The following is a 15636-nucleotide window of genomic DNA, read 5'->3' as shown; positions in this document are numbered from 1 at the left end:
TTGTTGGTTTAAAAAAGTTTGCATGGGTTTATGTGATGAAAACTGTTCTATTATCCCTTAAAGTAAAAGATACTGAGCCGTTCATATGGTCTAAAGTGTTGTCATCTTATCTAAAACGGAGTTATGGTCCCCAATGGACACAATTTTATAATGCACCAAAAAATAAAGAGCTAGATAATCTACGGATTAATGCAAATTCAGATCTGGCAGGTGAGGCTATGTTGGAGCAGAATCTTAAGTACTATGCATATTTGGAACAGATGTATCTTCGGATTCGTAAGCAACCTAGTCATTTGAAGCTAGAATTTACATGGTATGATGTTGAGTATGAGTATAATGGGACACAGAAATATACACAGCAGACGTTGGTATTTGAGAAATCTAGTATTCTATTTAATATTGGTGTTATTTTTGCCCGACTTGCGAAGGAAAAGATGTATTCGGACGACAAGGAAAGTATTCAGCTATTGACGAAGGCGGCATCCTGTTTCACGTATATGAGTGAAACATTTTTAAATTCTCCTTCAGTCGATCTTCAGGCAGGTACTACGAAGTTTTTGGGCACTTTGCTACATGCTGAAGCACAGGAATTGTTTTTACTACGGCTAATCAATGGTGAAAATCCATCTAAGCGTGCATCACTAATCAGCAAATTGGCGTATACATGCTCCCAACTATATGAGAGTTGCACTAATTTCTATGTAGACATTTCTAAGGACGATCCTTACGCAGTGCTTTACGGTGGTATAGGCTGGGATACGACTGTAGCATTTAAGTTTTCACTTTACGAAGCGCTTGCAGCTTATAATTATGCACTTGCTGCAGAGCAAACAGGTAAAATTGGTGTCGCATTGGCATTTATGAAGAAAGCGTCCGTCTCTATTTGGAATGCTTCGTATTCTAAAATGGCTGGCAATGAAGAAATAAACTTTGAAGGTATTAAATTTACAATTGAAGACAAACTTAAATCCCTTCAGAAAGATAATGACTACATATATCATGAGGTTGTACCTGCTGATGTTAATTTAGATGTAATTAAGCCTATGGATGCTATCAAGCTAGTGCCTTTCCATCAAATATTGAAACCATATATGGATGCCACTTCCGACGCCTCAAATGAAATCTTCAAGGGTATAGTCCCAGTCGAAATATATGAGAAGGAAAGCATTTACTCTGAAAAGAAGTCGGACTTACTCAGGAAAGAAATGGAGGACCTAGAGGCAGCAGAATGGGAATATAGGTCATTCATAGAATTCACAAATTTACCAAAACTAATTACAGATTTAAAAATGAGGTTGGCGAACCGCAGCTTGAGTGAAGATCCACAGGTAACAATGATGAAACAGCAAATACAAGATTGGTCAACAACAGTCCGAAGTAGTAAACTAAGTGATATTTCGAAACAAAATAAAATAATCTTGCAGAAACGAAATGATATTATAAAACTGTTGTCTCAAGCTTCCCCCGCTAATATGGATGATGTGGTAAAGATAAAATCATCGCTGGTGCAGGCTTCGAAGGCAGATGAAAAGCTGTTTTTGCCTGTAAAGTCATGTATCGAAGAAATCAAATTACTACAGAATCCATCTTTATTATGGAGTAATTTTAATAGTTTTGGGGTTCAAGAACAACCAAATCTACTTGATATAGATGATTCCAAAAACGACCAAATCAAAGAAAGACTTAAACAAATCTCTGAGCATTACGAAAACTTCAGTCTTTTAAGAGAGGAAAGGAGCAGAAGTCTGGAAGAACTAAAGGAGTGGATGAAGCAAGATGATATAACGAAGATTTTAATTCTTAACCATGATAAGAGCGACTCAGAGATGGAAGAACTGTTCAAGAACGAATTAGAGAAGTTTAACCCATTTATTAATCGGATTAAAGCTACTATTTTCAAACAGAAGAATATCATAAATGACATAAAGGTCGGATTGGATACAATTTTTAAGCTAACTGATATACAGAATAAGCCATCGGGAGAGAGGATAAAGGAAGAGCAAAGAAATGAATTCTATGAAAGACTGCAGAAGGCAATTGTAGCATTTGCAGTATTTCAGAGAGATTTGCCAAAAGGTCTGTGTTTTTACGATCAGCTATATGAAATGTCGAGCAAATTGGTACAGTCTGGTACCAATGTAGCTGGTGAACAACAATCTACTCAACCTGCTACCGATTTTGTTACCTCTGTAGAAAACAATATGCACAATTTGACTTTGTCAGAAAGTAAACAGTTGGACTTGGGACCAACACCTGCCATTCCAGAGTTGCCAGGTGCACTTTTAAATTCAGCTCCATTGCCACCTCCAAAAATCCCGGAGAGACCTCAATTCATGTCTAATACAAATCCTAATCCTAATAATATGAATGACGACACAACTAACAATGGGCTAGAGACTGATGGTGCTCCTAAACCTATTTTACCGGAAAAATTGCCTCCACATTTTACAGATAATCCGGATAACCCTACTGCGTTTTATAATGCACCTTCTGTTTTCAGTGAAAATATGTATTCGAAGTTCAGTAAATAGAAGTGTTACAACTATACATATAGTAAGTGGTTTTCAATTACATGGTTTTGTTTTTTTCACTCTTTCTACGCGACCTTTTCTTGAAGAAACTTTGGATGGATCATGCCATACACTAGTCGATCCGAAATCTGATTCGGCAATTCTTACAAAGCTTATCAATCCATCATCTATAACAGCCAAGATAAAGCTACGGAATCCTTCCTTGAGTCGAATGATCTTTTGGACGTGAATAGGATACGTCTTAGTTTTTTTACGCTTTTCATCATTGAATCCGGGTTTTCGTTGACGTCCGGTAATCTTACGTGGTTTTAAATATTCATTTGTCGGGACACCATTAGTATAAGTAAAGTTACCCCAAGTAGTTTCATCATCATCGATCTTAATCTCTTCTAGAAATTCAAATTTATAATCAAGTCTTCGAAATATGTTTTTAAATTCTGCGAAAGACGGAAACTGATTAGAATTGTCGTTTTTGTTATAGATAACCAACTGGAAATCAGGTAGACCCGGGTTCTTCTTTTTAAAGTTGCTTTGCGGTTTCCAAACGTTGAATGATATTTTCCACTCTTTAACATTAGTTTCAGCAGCCATCAGACACCTTTCCTCTCGAAGTTCTTTCAAAGTTTTCGGAGGGGCGTAAAATGGAACCAATTTGCTAAGTGAATTGTAAATTTGGGGGTACGATGTGTACCTATTAATTAAGAAATGCAATGGATGGTAGAAAGGAATGTTGAGTAGACCTTCTGGTAGTCTAAACAAGGAATAAAAACTGTTCATAATGCCATATCGTTTCCTATTCGAGATAATTGGGAACAAACTAGTTTTCTCTGCGGGCTCATTGTCAGTCGATATCACAATATAACCTAGCCGTTTCAACTGTGCATATACAGAAAATTCATCGAGTTCTTCGTCTGTCTTGAAATATGAATATACATCCTGTAAACTTAGCAATATTTCTGTTTCATCCCCATTATCTAGAGTGATCATTGCATAAGGTGTAATGGAACCTCTTTCTACAAGATAAACAAATTCATGCAATTCAAGCCAGCCCTGGCCATCTCTATCAACTTTACCCATAGTATTCATAAAAGTTCCTCGAGGTTGAGGTATTCTTGCCATACGCCTATCTTCTATCCAATATGCCTTGATGAGGTTCTTCACTGTTGAACCACGAAGTGAGGATGATATAGTATCAAAAAATGCACTTTTTGCCTTTGAAAGCATAGATTCCTGTACAATGGTGCCATCTGGCTCATAATCCTTCTCACCTCTACGAGGAATAACGGCCTGACGCGACTTCCTAGCGACTTTGGCTATCTCCGACCAGTCCTGCACTAATTCATCATTCTCAGCGTCAGAATCAATTAAATTCTCCCGAGGGTACTGTTCAGTGCTTTTATCCATGAGTTTTCATGCACTTGAACTTGGAAATGATAAACATTGCATTGGAAGTAGATGGTTTAAAGTACACTTACGATGAATTCACATCAAATAAAATTTCTTGAAAGATACAAAAAGAAACTCCGATACCGGGAGTCGAACCCGGGTCTCCACGGTGAAAGCGTGGTGTGATAGCCGTTACACTATATCGGACTAATTCTATAAGGACGCCCCTTTGTATTCATTTTGTCTGAGCATCCAATTATTACGATCGGAACATTAAATAAGCGTCACGCTTTCCATTATGAATACTAAAGGTTAAACGATCTATGAAGATTAATAAAAGCTTTGAATCAGTTATTTGGAGGCTACATGATCTTTATGAAGCTCATTGTATAACTTTAAAACAGTTTATAAAGGCTTTAAGCTAAGTCAAACGGGAAAGGTTCGTAAGCTAAGCAAACCAAGATGAACATTACCAAACTTAACATAAGTAGCTAACATATAACAATATTAGAAAGCTTTAAGAGTTAGAATTGAAGTCTTTCAAATAGGCATAATAAATTGTGTGTTATAACACTATACTGATTATCCAGTATTTGTTTTGTATCTCAAAGTTATGATTTGCTACTAAATTACATGAACTGAACTGAAACCCTCGTGGCAGTTACTATTACATCAAGATTGACTCTTCATACAATATAAGTCTTATGTTTCATTATACAGTTTCAGGGCATAAGTTAATATGGGTTTAATACTGTACACCAAACGTTACAGAAATAAAACAATATACATGATGACTCTAATAATAAGAATGCCAGACGCTTAAACAACGAAGGGGCTATAGAATAGCCCAGTATATTTGTCGAGCCACTTTCCCTTAAACTAGTTCAAAGCCTCAATTTAATATCTAATATTATATTTATAAAAATAACTGCGCGGCTAAACTTCTTCAATAACATATGTAAACATTAAAAGTCCTTGAAACTAACAGAGCAAACACCAGTAACACAATATGCCCAAGTATATAGTTGATTGTTGCTTGAAGCAAGAAATACTATCTCTAGTACTACCACTGTTAAAAGCATGTGATTGTGGAGATCATAGACAGGCTACAAATGTATTTGAAGAGATACTACGTAAAACAGTCCAAAATAAGCTTGAAAGATTAAGCGATGAGAATCTGGCTGATAGAATCTATAGCTCATACGATTTCGTAATGGAAGGTCAGGGATCCGTATCACTGAGTGCGACGCCAACGAAAGCCCAGGAAAGTTTTATTAAGAGTTTAATTAAGGTTATACTTCATGGTGTTTCCAATGACAGCGATTATCAAGTTGTTGAGTATCAAGGTAACTTACTAATTTCCCTATGCATCGATAAGCTTTACATAGAGAAATCTCCTCTGAAAGGTTCGCTACTTTCCAGCCATGATGAAGTTTTTAACGCCGTGATCGCAATACTGGACCAGTCTACTAAGATTAACGAAGATAATTCCTACTATAAGGGTAGAAAAAAGTTTGAAATTAACTTCTATAACATCCCCAACAAGACTGATTTGATTGTTAGTTCACAGATCAGTGAGGAGTTTGACAAAATAGATCTAAGAGATTCTGCAGATGGAAGCGAGAAGACACTGATATCTACAGATCCAGCCTATTCATCGCTACCTTTTTCACAGGATACATTTAACCTAACTCAAGTTCACTTCCTTCCTTCGGCAGAGTGCGAAAATATATGGGAGTCGCTTTACTTCGATGACAATATAAAGGAGAAGCTGTTTAATTATGCTACGATTGCTATAAAACTATCCCAACATATGTTGAACGCTTCAACAAACGTTTCAATTAATACGGCAATGGATAGTAACAGACTAATACTAATTCACGGTCCACCTGGAACGGGTAAGACAACGGTTTGCAAAGCACTATGTCACAAACTAGCGATTAGGCAAAATGCAGGTATCTTCAGTAACAAAGTAACAGCCGCTCCTGCCATCCTCATAGAACTTTCCTGTTCAAAGGTCTTTTCACGATGGTTTGGCGAATCATCTAAAAATTTGGATACGCTCTTTAAAGATATAGAATCTCTGCTCCAGGTAACTTGCGCTAATGACCAGTTTGTTTGCTTACTCATCGATGAAGTTGAAACCATAGCTTTTTCGAGGTCTAGTCTCATAAACAAAAACGAAACCACTGACGCAATCAGAGTCGTGAATACTTTACTAACAAGGCTCGATGGTCTTAAGAAATACAAGAATTTTATCACTCTTGCCACTTCCAACCTCATAGACTCAATGGACAGTGCCTTCATTGATAGAGCCGACGGTATATTCCATATACCTACCCCATCAGCAGCTGGTTGCAAAAGTATAATCGAATCTTCCATCAATCAATTCACGCGCATGGAGATCATACAGGCCGCATCTCCGGATATACTTAACGACCAGTTAATTCAAGCATCATTGAACCAAATCGTATTGCGATGTGCAGTAAGTACCAAAGCCTAACCATATCGAAATTACTACATATACTAACAAGATCTCTTCTAGGATCTCAAAATGAGCGGCAGAGCCCTTCGTAAGCTGCCATTGAAAGCTTTATCGGAGTATTTCACACAACTTCCAGTAACTTTGCACGAATTCATAGTAGCACTAGCTATGGTCATTAAATCAATTCAATTGGGGCCAGAGAAATCATAATGTATCATATAACACTACCATTACTGATGTAGGCTAAAGTAGGTCACGGTAGCTTCAACATTCTTTTCTTTTTTTTTGTTTTTTCTTATCCTTCTACATTCCTAAATTTAACGATACTTTTTACAAATTGTTGAACAAACAAACATCCATCTATTCCAATTTACCCCCCCTGCTATTCAGCAACAAGCAATCGGTTAAAGCGATGAGATTCGCGACTAAAGTACTTCTTAGCGCTGCAATTGTATCGCTTGCGGTTGCTGCTCCAGCAGCAAGCCTATCAAACGATGAAAAACCGGCACCGCCCACTGATATAACAACGGACTTTTTAATGGCTATATCTATGATTGCCGTCTCCGAAATAGGCGATAAAACCTTTTTAATTGCCGCCTTAATGGCCATGCGCCATCCTCGACTATTGGTATTTACAGCAGCGAGTGCGTCTCTTGCAGTAATGACGGTTTTGGCGGGTTTGGTCGGACATACATTTACGTCTTTGATCCCACAACGTTACACACAATTCATGGCAGGCCTTCTTTTCTTAGTTTTTGGATATAGATTAACTTTAGAAGGTCTCGAAATATCCAAAGATGCCGGCGTTGAAGGAGAGTTAGCCGAGGTCGAAGAAGAAATCGCTATCCAAGATATGAATAGTAGTATGCATCACTCTGAATCTGGTACAATAAAGGAAAAGAAAAGATATGTCGACAACGTAAAGCTGAACGAAATACTGCTGAAGGTTACAGCCGTAGCACAGCATATTTTTTCTCCTAGTTGGATCCAAATATTTATTATGATATTCTTGGGTGAATTTGGTGATCGCTCACAAATATCAACAGTTGCAATGGCTTCCGGAAGCGACTACTGGGTTGTTATTCTTGGTGCAACTATTGGACATTTGGTTTGCACTGGTGTTGCTGTTGTTGGAGGCAAACTACTGGCCAAAAGAATTAGCATTAGAACTATAACTCTGGGGGGAGCGTTCTCGTTTTTCGTGTTTGGAATTGTGTATACTTACGAAGCATTCCACAATACAGACTGAACTAGCGTATAGATAGAGAAGGTTAGATCTTAGTAATTATTTCTGGTTGGTATATGATATATATCGTCGTGCTTATTGGGTCGTTCCATAATGTATTTATTGATCTTTCACATCTGCGAAGTACTTTTCTCGCACTATTCGCTTTATAGCTAGAGTTGTTCTTCTATCTAATTCATCCAGGGAGGGCTGTAGCTTCGCCTTCAGGTCTTCAGCGTCCCTTTTAGAGGTTTTCTGTATGTCTTGCTTGCTTAATGATGCTGAGCTTCCAATGCCTGACATGATCATCTCTTTCGCTTGATTACGAAACTTTGCAAAAATCTCTTGCTCTATGTTAGATGCCAAGGCCTTTACTGTTAATCCATCTTCATGATATGCTGGTGGGCTACTATCACTTGAATAGTCTTCTGGTTGTGATGTCCCACTCATTATTATACTATACTATCCTAAATGAAAGGCCGGCCTACGCAAGAGAATAGCTGTAAAAAGATGAATGAAGTAAACAGCAATACGCTACTGTAATAGATTGTAACGTTTATCGGTATTACTACAAGTGAATGTGTGGTTTATATTTGTATTCCTAACCAGAACGAGGATATTTAGAGATGCTCATTTACATCCATACACCCTTAGTACATTTCAAAATATGTTAGTATTAAGATCATTGCAATAGTTTAATGCAAAATGAGTATTTATAAATATTACAACTACTGAATATATAATACAATGCAATAACCGATAGGACCCAATGCCAGATACAATTACAACCATAACCGAAAGTTATATTAAAATGATTCAACAATAAATTTATTGGTATAATGCAATATCAGCGTAAGGTTTTGATAAAATTGTCCAAATTGTACTCTTCCTCGTATTGAGAAGAATCCCATAATTCCTTTAACTCAGTAACAGCTTCCTTAGCCTTTCCTGTCAATCCGGTCTCATTTGCCACCTCATCTGTGGTAGTTGCTGGCTTTTCTTCTCCATGCTGAGCAGCAGCGCTATCAGTATCGAATAAATCTAGCAATTGGTGAGTATCCATGGATGCTAAACCAGCGTTTTGTTGGTTAACCACTGTGGATGCAATATTCATCTTAAACTTTTGTAATCCCATAATCTTCTCTTCTAAAGACCCTTTTGTGATAATTCTGTAGACATTAACCACTTTCTTTTGACCCAATCTATGTGCACGGTCCATTGCTTGTAAGTCATTCATTGGGTTCCAATCATGTTCTATGAATATAACAGTATCTGCTCCTGTTAAGTTTAAGCCTAAACCACCAACTTTAGTGGTTAATAATAAACAATCTATCGACGGATCTTCGTTAAAAGTACGCACAACTTTTTGCCTATCCCGCGACTCAACGCTTCCGTCCAAACGCATGTAAGTTACCGATGGCATATACTTGCGTAGTAGATCATTCTCTACCATATCAAGCATATCTTTCAATTGACAAAAAATCAAAGCACGGTGTTGGGATATAACACTTTCAGTGCCAGTCATAGAGTTACTGCCGTTGTCAACATCTTGTATACCAATACCACATTCCAATAGCAAATTCCTTAATGCGCCTAGTTTTGGTGCGTGAGCAATGTCATGTAAATCCGTCCCTGTCTCAGCAAGATAAGCTTCAACTTCATCATATTGAGGATGTTCCTTATTCAAAATCAAAGACGGGTGATTGCACAATTTTCTCATGTACTGGAGGGCTTGGAAGATATGCTGTTTGTTTTCTATTTCTACCGGATTTTCAATATCCTTTTCAACAATATTCTTTTGCTTCTTAGCGAAATCTTTGTACAATTGTCGTTGAAGATCGCTTAGCTCACAATAATAGTCCTGAATGATTTTAGGTGGCAAGTCCGATAATACGTCCTCCTTCAACCTTCTCAACATGAATGGCAACACTTGTTTATGAAGTGCTTCTAATGCCAAAGCACCAGCTTCCTGCTCCTTGGAGGATGATTTACTATTTCTGGATGCTGCTATTGGCTTCGCAAACCTCTCCTGGAAAGCTTTTTCAGAACCAAGGAAACCTGGCATTAGGAAGTCAAATAACGACCAAAGTTCAACAACGTTATTTTGAATTGGAGTACCTGTTAATATCAATCTGTGATTGGCTCTTATTAACTTTACAGCTTTCGCTAGCTTTGATTGTGAGTTTTTGATAATATGTCCTTCGTCCAACACACAATAGTTGTATTCATATTTAGTAATGATATCTATATCATTTCTAGTCACATCGTAAGATGTAACGACAATATCAGCTTCGCCTAGCTTTTCACGCAATGGAAACCTGGCAGATGGACCACCAGCGTAAACTAAAACCTTTAGGAAAGGTGCATACTGTTCTATTTCTTGCTCCCAATGACCAGTAAGTGAAGGCGGACAGACAATTAACGAGGCTAGTGGAGTTTTTTCAACAGATTTTGTCTTATTATATTCTTGTTGCCTCAAATATTGATCACTTGCAATGATACAAATCGTTTGCAATGTTTTTCCTAAACCCATATCATCACACAAAATACCGTGAAGGTGATATTTATTCAAAAAGGCTAACCAGTTTATACCGTCTTGTTGATATTTCCTCAATGTAGCCTTTACTGCTACAGGCAAGTTGAAAGGTTTGGCCTTCGAAGGGTCCATCATTTGTTGAATGAAATCTCTTTCCTTTTCTCGTCCTTCTAATAAATCCTGTGGCAACCCCTTAGGATCTGAGATACCTTCTTCCAAAGGTACCAACTTAATGATGGACGCGAAGGTAGTGGTAGCGAGGTTTCTAACGTCACCGTTATAATCACTCATCCTACCCAATAGTGGAACAACCAAGAAAACAATGTATGGCAAAATTTCAGTGCCCATAGATTCGCAAAGATGGTAAATTAACTCCACACCACTTTGTCGGTCAGTAATCGAGCCTGCATTATTAACTAATGGCAATACCCGCTTGATAATGAAGGGCATCACTCGAATTGGATTAGTACTAGCCAAAGATGAAAGCGTTCTTGCTGCAGCATAACGTATGACAGAATACTTCGACCGTAAATATGCTAACATATTTGGCAACTTCGAGAAAATATACTCTTCTTGAAGTTGTGAGTCCATATAATTAAAGAGTGCTCTCAAAACACCTAATGCATCAACTATCTTTTGACCGAGTGTAAAATCAACTTCACCGCTATTATCTTCCAATTTGCAGGTGGAGTCGATTGGATCGAAAATGGAATGCTTTAATTGAGGTACCGAGTTAAGTGCCTCAGCACCTAACTTTTCAAACAAATGACTTAGTGTGTAAAGCGCTCCTCTTCTCTTTATGTGTGCTTCCTCAGCCAACTTTTTTACAGCAGCGTTATCCTGCACCGCTAAGATTGTTGATTCCTTTAGTAAAGTTAAAATAGAATCCGTATAAATATGATCAACAGCAAACTCAGGAACTTCTGCTGTATCCACACATAAGAAACCACATAAGTTTTTAACAACCTTGTTCGCAACATTAATTTTCTGGTTTTTAACCAATTCAGTAATAAGGTAAACAATAGAGTCCCCTGATCTATACTGTAACACCTCAAACTTCTCTTCTTTAATGCTATCCATTAGGGAACGAATGACTGGATTCAACTTCTTAGGTAGGCCATCAAATAACAACGTGGCCGATGCATAACTTGCTAGAACGTGAGAATTACGCGCTATACTTGCTTCTTTTGCTGATTCGATAGCTTGATGTACACGATACCCAGCGTCTTCCAATGGTTTTTTTGCCAACAGTTTGTTAGAGTTCGATAAAGAGTTAAACATTTTTTCGTAGTACTCATTATAGACTTTCTCCGCTGTCTCAATGTAAAATGCTTCTGGCCCAGCCTCAGCTTCACCTTTAACAATAATAGCAAGCTGCGGCAACCGCTGTGGAGGCAACATACCGACATCAACAAATGTAGTAAGTAACCCTTGACACTGTGTTCGTAATGCTTTTAAACTTGGGACTAACTCTCTAAATACTGGTAACGTTGACGGATCTGATAAATGTTCCATGAATATTCTACTGAAATTACTTGAAACAAATGCGGGAACTGTGGATGCACGATCATGTTGTTTTAACCATTCGGAACAATATTCCGCGACAATAATAGCCACTAACATCCTCGGAGTCGCGTAAGGCAAATCTAAACAACTTAAGAGAGCAGTCTCCAGGAACGACTTCACTGTGGACTCTTGAAATGAGGCTAAAGTATGACCCAATGCCTTCGCAGCTAACACTCTTGTCTTAAAAATCACATCCGAGCCTAACAGCGTCACATCACCAGCTATCATCAAAGCATCTATATTAACATGTTCACTCCTAACAGGCGCGGGGATATGAGACTTATCCATTGTCATCATGTTGGATCTCTTTCTTTCAGAACTAAATTGATAATGCTGGGATGGTTTTAGAATATACTGAGTTTCCATATTATAATTTTTGCCCTGCTCTCCTATTGGCGTGATTAACAAATGTAAAATAGGTGCCAAATGTTTACTGAATATATGGTCCAATGTTTTGTCAGAGCTTTTTAGTTTATATTCTGAAAGCATCTTACAATATACCTCGAAAGAAAGTTGAAGGATATCATCGTGTTGTTCCAATAGTAAATTTTGGAAAAGCAACCTAAAATTCTTGGCATGTATCCAATGCTTTGCCATCTCATCCTTAATAGATAGAAATGCCTTAAAAAGATTTAACACTGAACGTCTCACATTCGTAATAGAGTTTCTTAAAAATGGGTATAGCTTTGGTACGAGAGCTTTAAAAGACCACTCTGCTGGCTGGACAGATGCTTTTTTATACAAAACATCTAATACCTCCTGATGTTGACAAAGCTTTGCCAATAAATCCATTACCGATGCAACACTGGAGGATAAGTCATCATCTAAATGGTCTAAGGAATTCCATATTGCTGAGACCACCATGTCTATCGTTGATGAATCGAGCTTGATAAATTCCGAAGTGACAGGAGTTAAGATTGCAGCTGCCACACTCTGGACATCATCGTCTCTTTCGTTCAACCCATATAAAACAATCTTCACTACATTGTCTAACATTTGCCTCTTAAAAAGTAAATCCGTCTTAATCGAAACAAAATACCGTATACCTAAAAGTCCACCATGTGTAGCTTCCCATATTTTGTTTGGAGAACCTAATTTTTTGGGGTCCTGCAATACTAGCTCTTCTAATGCATTAAATATCCTCACCGAAAGGGAGTCATCCAAGTGTATAAGAAGCGCACCAAGCGCCTGGGTGGCTGACTCCCTAACAGGGGCCACAACTGTATCGTTAACAAAATCCCCAAACCGATCAAGGGCAAATATAGTGAGAAGACGTGCTGCTAGGTCCTCCAATGCTCGTACATTTCTGGCATCATTCTCTTCTTTAGTTTTACCCCATATCCGCCCAATTGCTTTACCATGCCTCTTGACAATCTCTCTTATGCCTAGAGAGGCCCCATGTCTGCATTCCCACGACTCGTGCATCAAATTCTCTAGCAACAGCTCGAAAATTTCCTGAAATTGCCACACAAGGCCGCTCACTCGCTGCTGGCGCTCGAGAAGTGGCGCTACTACAGATTCTATCATAATTTTGCTCGAGCCCGTCTGCTCCGTTATCTCCATTTTCGGATTATGAAGCTGCATTGCCTCTAGTTCCGAAGGGCTTTTGTGCTCCGTATTCTGCGCAGTTTCATTACCATTAGTGCTATTTTCTGCGTTTGCAACCGTTCGCGACACCGAGGTTTGAGCAAGCTCCAAAGGCTTCTTAGAGGTCGACTTGGCTTGAATCTTACGTCTTCTTTTAGCCATCGCCATCATTCTCGCACTCGTCTTAGAACTAGTAGGCGACCCAGGCGGCTCAGAGCTCTCCCTCTTGACGTCGCGAGACTCAGCGTAGTAATCCGCGCAAACTTGCTGTTTCTTCGTCTCTGGGTCCTTAGCGTTGTAGTCATCGAGATTCGCCGCCAACAACGTCTTCTCAGACTTAAGTATCTCCCCCAAATTCCACTCTGATAAACTGTACATGTTGCTATTCTCCAACTCCTCCAGTTTTAACGAAACGTCTTCCTCTAACTTAACATTGCCACTGTCTTCATTTTTAACCGTAGGATTTTCTTTCAGCTGTAGTTCATTACTCGAATCATCTTCATTTGGATTCCAAATTTTTGCATGTGATACAATGCCACCGACTGCCCTAGCCGCCGTTACACGAGTTTCCCATTTTTTACTCATTAGATAGGGGTATACTCTTGATAATAATGATAAAATTTCCTCAGGGTGTTGCTTTGCTAAATCACCTAATTGGTCGGCGGCTACATTACGCACGGCCTGTGTTGATCCAGTTTCTACTAATATTACTTGCCGATCTAGTCTGGAAATTCGGGATGTCATTTTTATTTTTTTTTAGTTTTTCGCTATCTCCTGTTGTAAGCGCCGACCTATCTTCGTTATTATTACTTCTTTTTGTTTCCGTTTACAAAGCTCCGATTCAGTTGATCTCCTAAAGTTCGCCTGCCAAAATAATCATCACTGACCGTGCGCTGCGCGTTTTCCCTCCCCTTTTCTTGCCCTTTTATATATGAAAACGAGATTAACGCGCCGACCCGATTAGCCGATCGTTGGGCATGAGGAACTCAAACGCGACGCGCATATGTAAAAAAGATAGTGGCTATGACTGCTGTTGACGTCTAACACCCGTACATGGACTTTTTTATAGAAAAATTTTCAGCTTCCGCTGGAAAAAATTGTTTCACCTAGAGGAAGTTCGGTTCTATTTAAATAGGAAGCATAAAACTGGAACTCTTAATCTGCTGTATACATTTGTAATATTTTTCAGATACAGTAAAGAAACAGATCCAATGCCAAGTACGTATAATACATATGATACTGTGATGGATAGCGTTGACTAGACATACTCAAGGCTGTAGTTTTCAGCTGCAATTCTTTGGAATGTCGCGGCGGTGTTTTGCACCGCTGTTCGAGGTTCGGGTCCTTATTGAACACCTCTTCGTTTTACTTTTGTCTCCTGACTTGCACTGGATACCCGACACTCCAGTGCAAGTTCAGGCGTCGCTGCCGAGACTGGCATGCTGTCCTTGTGGCGAGGCATGCTGGTCCTGCACGATGTGCGCCAAAATGTAAATATAGGATCCGTAGTCGTAGTCGCGATGTCGTCAGAGAAACGCTCACGTGACTAACATATTTTATAGGAGCTCCAAGAACTTACTCCAAGACTTACTCCACCCCAAAGAGACCTTACGAGTCCGCTCGTTTGGACGCTGAGTTGAAGTTGGCTGGTGAATACGGTTTGAAGAACAAGAGAGAAATCTACAGAATCTCCTTCCAATTGTCCAAGATCAGAAGAGCCGCCAGAGACTTGTTGACCAGAGACGAAAAGGACCCAAAGAGATTGTTCGAGGGTAACGCTTTGATCAGAAGACTAGTTAGAATTGGTGTCTTGTCTGAAGACAAGAAGAAGTTGGATTACGTCTTGGCTTTGAAGATCGAGGATTTCTTGGAAAGAAGATTGCAAACTCAAGTCTACAAGTTGGGTTTGGCCAAGTCTGTTCACCACGCTAGAGTCTTGATCACCCAAAGACACATTGCTGTTGGTAAGCAAATTGTTAACGTTCCATCCTTCATGGTTAGATTGGACTCTGAGAAGCACATTGACTTCGCTCCAACCTCTCCATTCGGTGGTGGTAGACCAGGTAGAGTTGCTAGAAAGAGAGCTGGTGCCGCAGGTAACGCTGAAGAAGAAGAGTAAACGTGCCTTAATTAAAGGTTTCTGACTTGTAATTTTGTATTCTAGCGTTTTGTCATTACTGCTGTTCTTTACCTAGGTGCGTTACTTTTAATGTGTAGTGTTTCCCATCCTTAAAAACACTATAAGCGTTACTAGGGGGGGACTGTGTGTATGTGTTTAATCACAATTGACTTTACCATTTTTTCCAATACGTGTATATTA

General features: G+C 38.9%; 7 protein-coding genes and 1 non-coding gene across 8 annotated transcripts; 4 read left to right on the top strand and 4 right to left on the bottom strand.

Moving 5' to 3' along the window:
* Positions 1–35: 35 nt before the first annotated feature.
* Positions 36–2531, top strand: BRO1 (Bro1p; the record flags this gene model as incomplete). The annotated part of the gene is made up of 1 exon (XM_018132328.1): positions 36–2531. One exon carries the CDS (start codon positions 36–38, stop codon positions 2529–2531), a length of 2496 nt encoding a protein of 831 aa, XP_017987817.1.
* A 33-nt stretch (positions 2532–2564) lies between these two features.
* SEN54 (tRNA splicing endonuclease subunit SEN54) lies at positions 2565–3935 on the bottom strand (the record flags this gene model as incomplete). The annotated part of the gene is made up of 1 exon (XM_018132327.1): positions 2565–3935. The coding sequence occupies one exon, from the start codon at positions 3933–3935 to the stop codon at positions 2565–2567; it is 1371 nt and encodes a 456-aa protein (XP_017987816.1).
* Positions 3936–4052: 117 nt separating this feature from the next.
* AW171_hschr42737 lies at positions 4053–4124 on the bottom strand. Its single transcript has one exon. It is a non-coding gene; the product is annotated as a tRNA-Glu (tRNA).
* An 802-nt stretch (positions 4125–4926) lies between these two features.
* PCH2 (Pch2p) lies at positions 4927–6420 on the top strand (the record flags this gene model as incomplete). The annotated part of the gene is made up of 1 exon (XM_018132326.1): positions 4927–6420. The coding sequence occupies one exon, from the start codon at positions 4927–4929 to the stop codon at positions 6418–6420; it is 1494 nt and encodes a 497-aa protein (XP_017987815.1).
* Positions 6421–6814: 394 nt separating this feature from the next.
* GDT1 (putative ribosome biosynthesis protein GDT1) lies at positions 6815–7651 on the top strand (the record flags this gene model as incomplete). The annotated part of the gene is made up of 1 exon (XM_018132325.1): positions 6815–7651. One exon carries the CDS (start codon positions 6815–6817, stop codon positions 7649–7651), a length of 837 nt encoding a protein of 278 aa, XP_017987814.1.
* Positions 7652–7747: 96 nt separating this feature from the next.
* AW171_hschr42734 (HDR075Wp) lies at positions 7748–8077 on the bottom strand (the record flags this gene model as incomplete). The annotated part of the gene is made up of 1 exon (XM_018132324.1): positions 7748–8077. One exon carries the CDS (start codon positions 8075–8077, stop codon positions 7748–7750), a length of 330 nt encoding a protein of 109 aa, XP_017987813.1.
* Positions 8078–8474: 397 nt separating this feature from the next.
* On the bottom strand, positions 8475–14060 carry MOT1 (DNA-binding ATPase; the record flags this gene model as incomplete). Its single annotated transcript, XM_018132323.1, has 1 exon — positions 8475–14060. The coding sequence occupies one exon, from the start codon at positions 14058–14060 to the stop codon at positions 8475–8477; it is 5586 nt and encodes a 1861-aa protein (XP_017987812.1).
* Positions 14061–14527: 467 nt separating this feature from the next.
* AW171_hschr42732 (40S ribosomal protein uS4) lies at positions 14528–15435 on the top strand (the record flags this gene model as incomplete). Its single annotated transcript, XM_018132322.1, has 2 exons — positions 14528–14534; positions 14879–15435. 2 exons carry the CDS (start codon positions 14528–14530, stop codon positions 15433–15435), a joined length of 564 nt encoding a protein of 187 aa, XP_017987811.1.
* Between the last annotated feature and the right edge of the window lie 201 nt (positions 15436–15636).

Source organism: Eremothecium sinecaudum, chromosome IV (genome assembly GCF_001548555.1).
Source record: "Eremothecium sinecaudum strain ATCC 58844 chromosome IV, complete sequence".
Classification (NCBI taxonomy): domain Eukaryota; kingdom Fungi; phylum Ascomycota; class Saccharomycetes; order Saccharomycetales; family Saccharomycetaceae; genus Eremothecium; species Eremothecium sinecaudum.
Note: the sequence above shows the minus strand (reverse complement) of the source record. Positions and strands in the feature narration are given on the sequence as shown.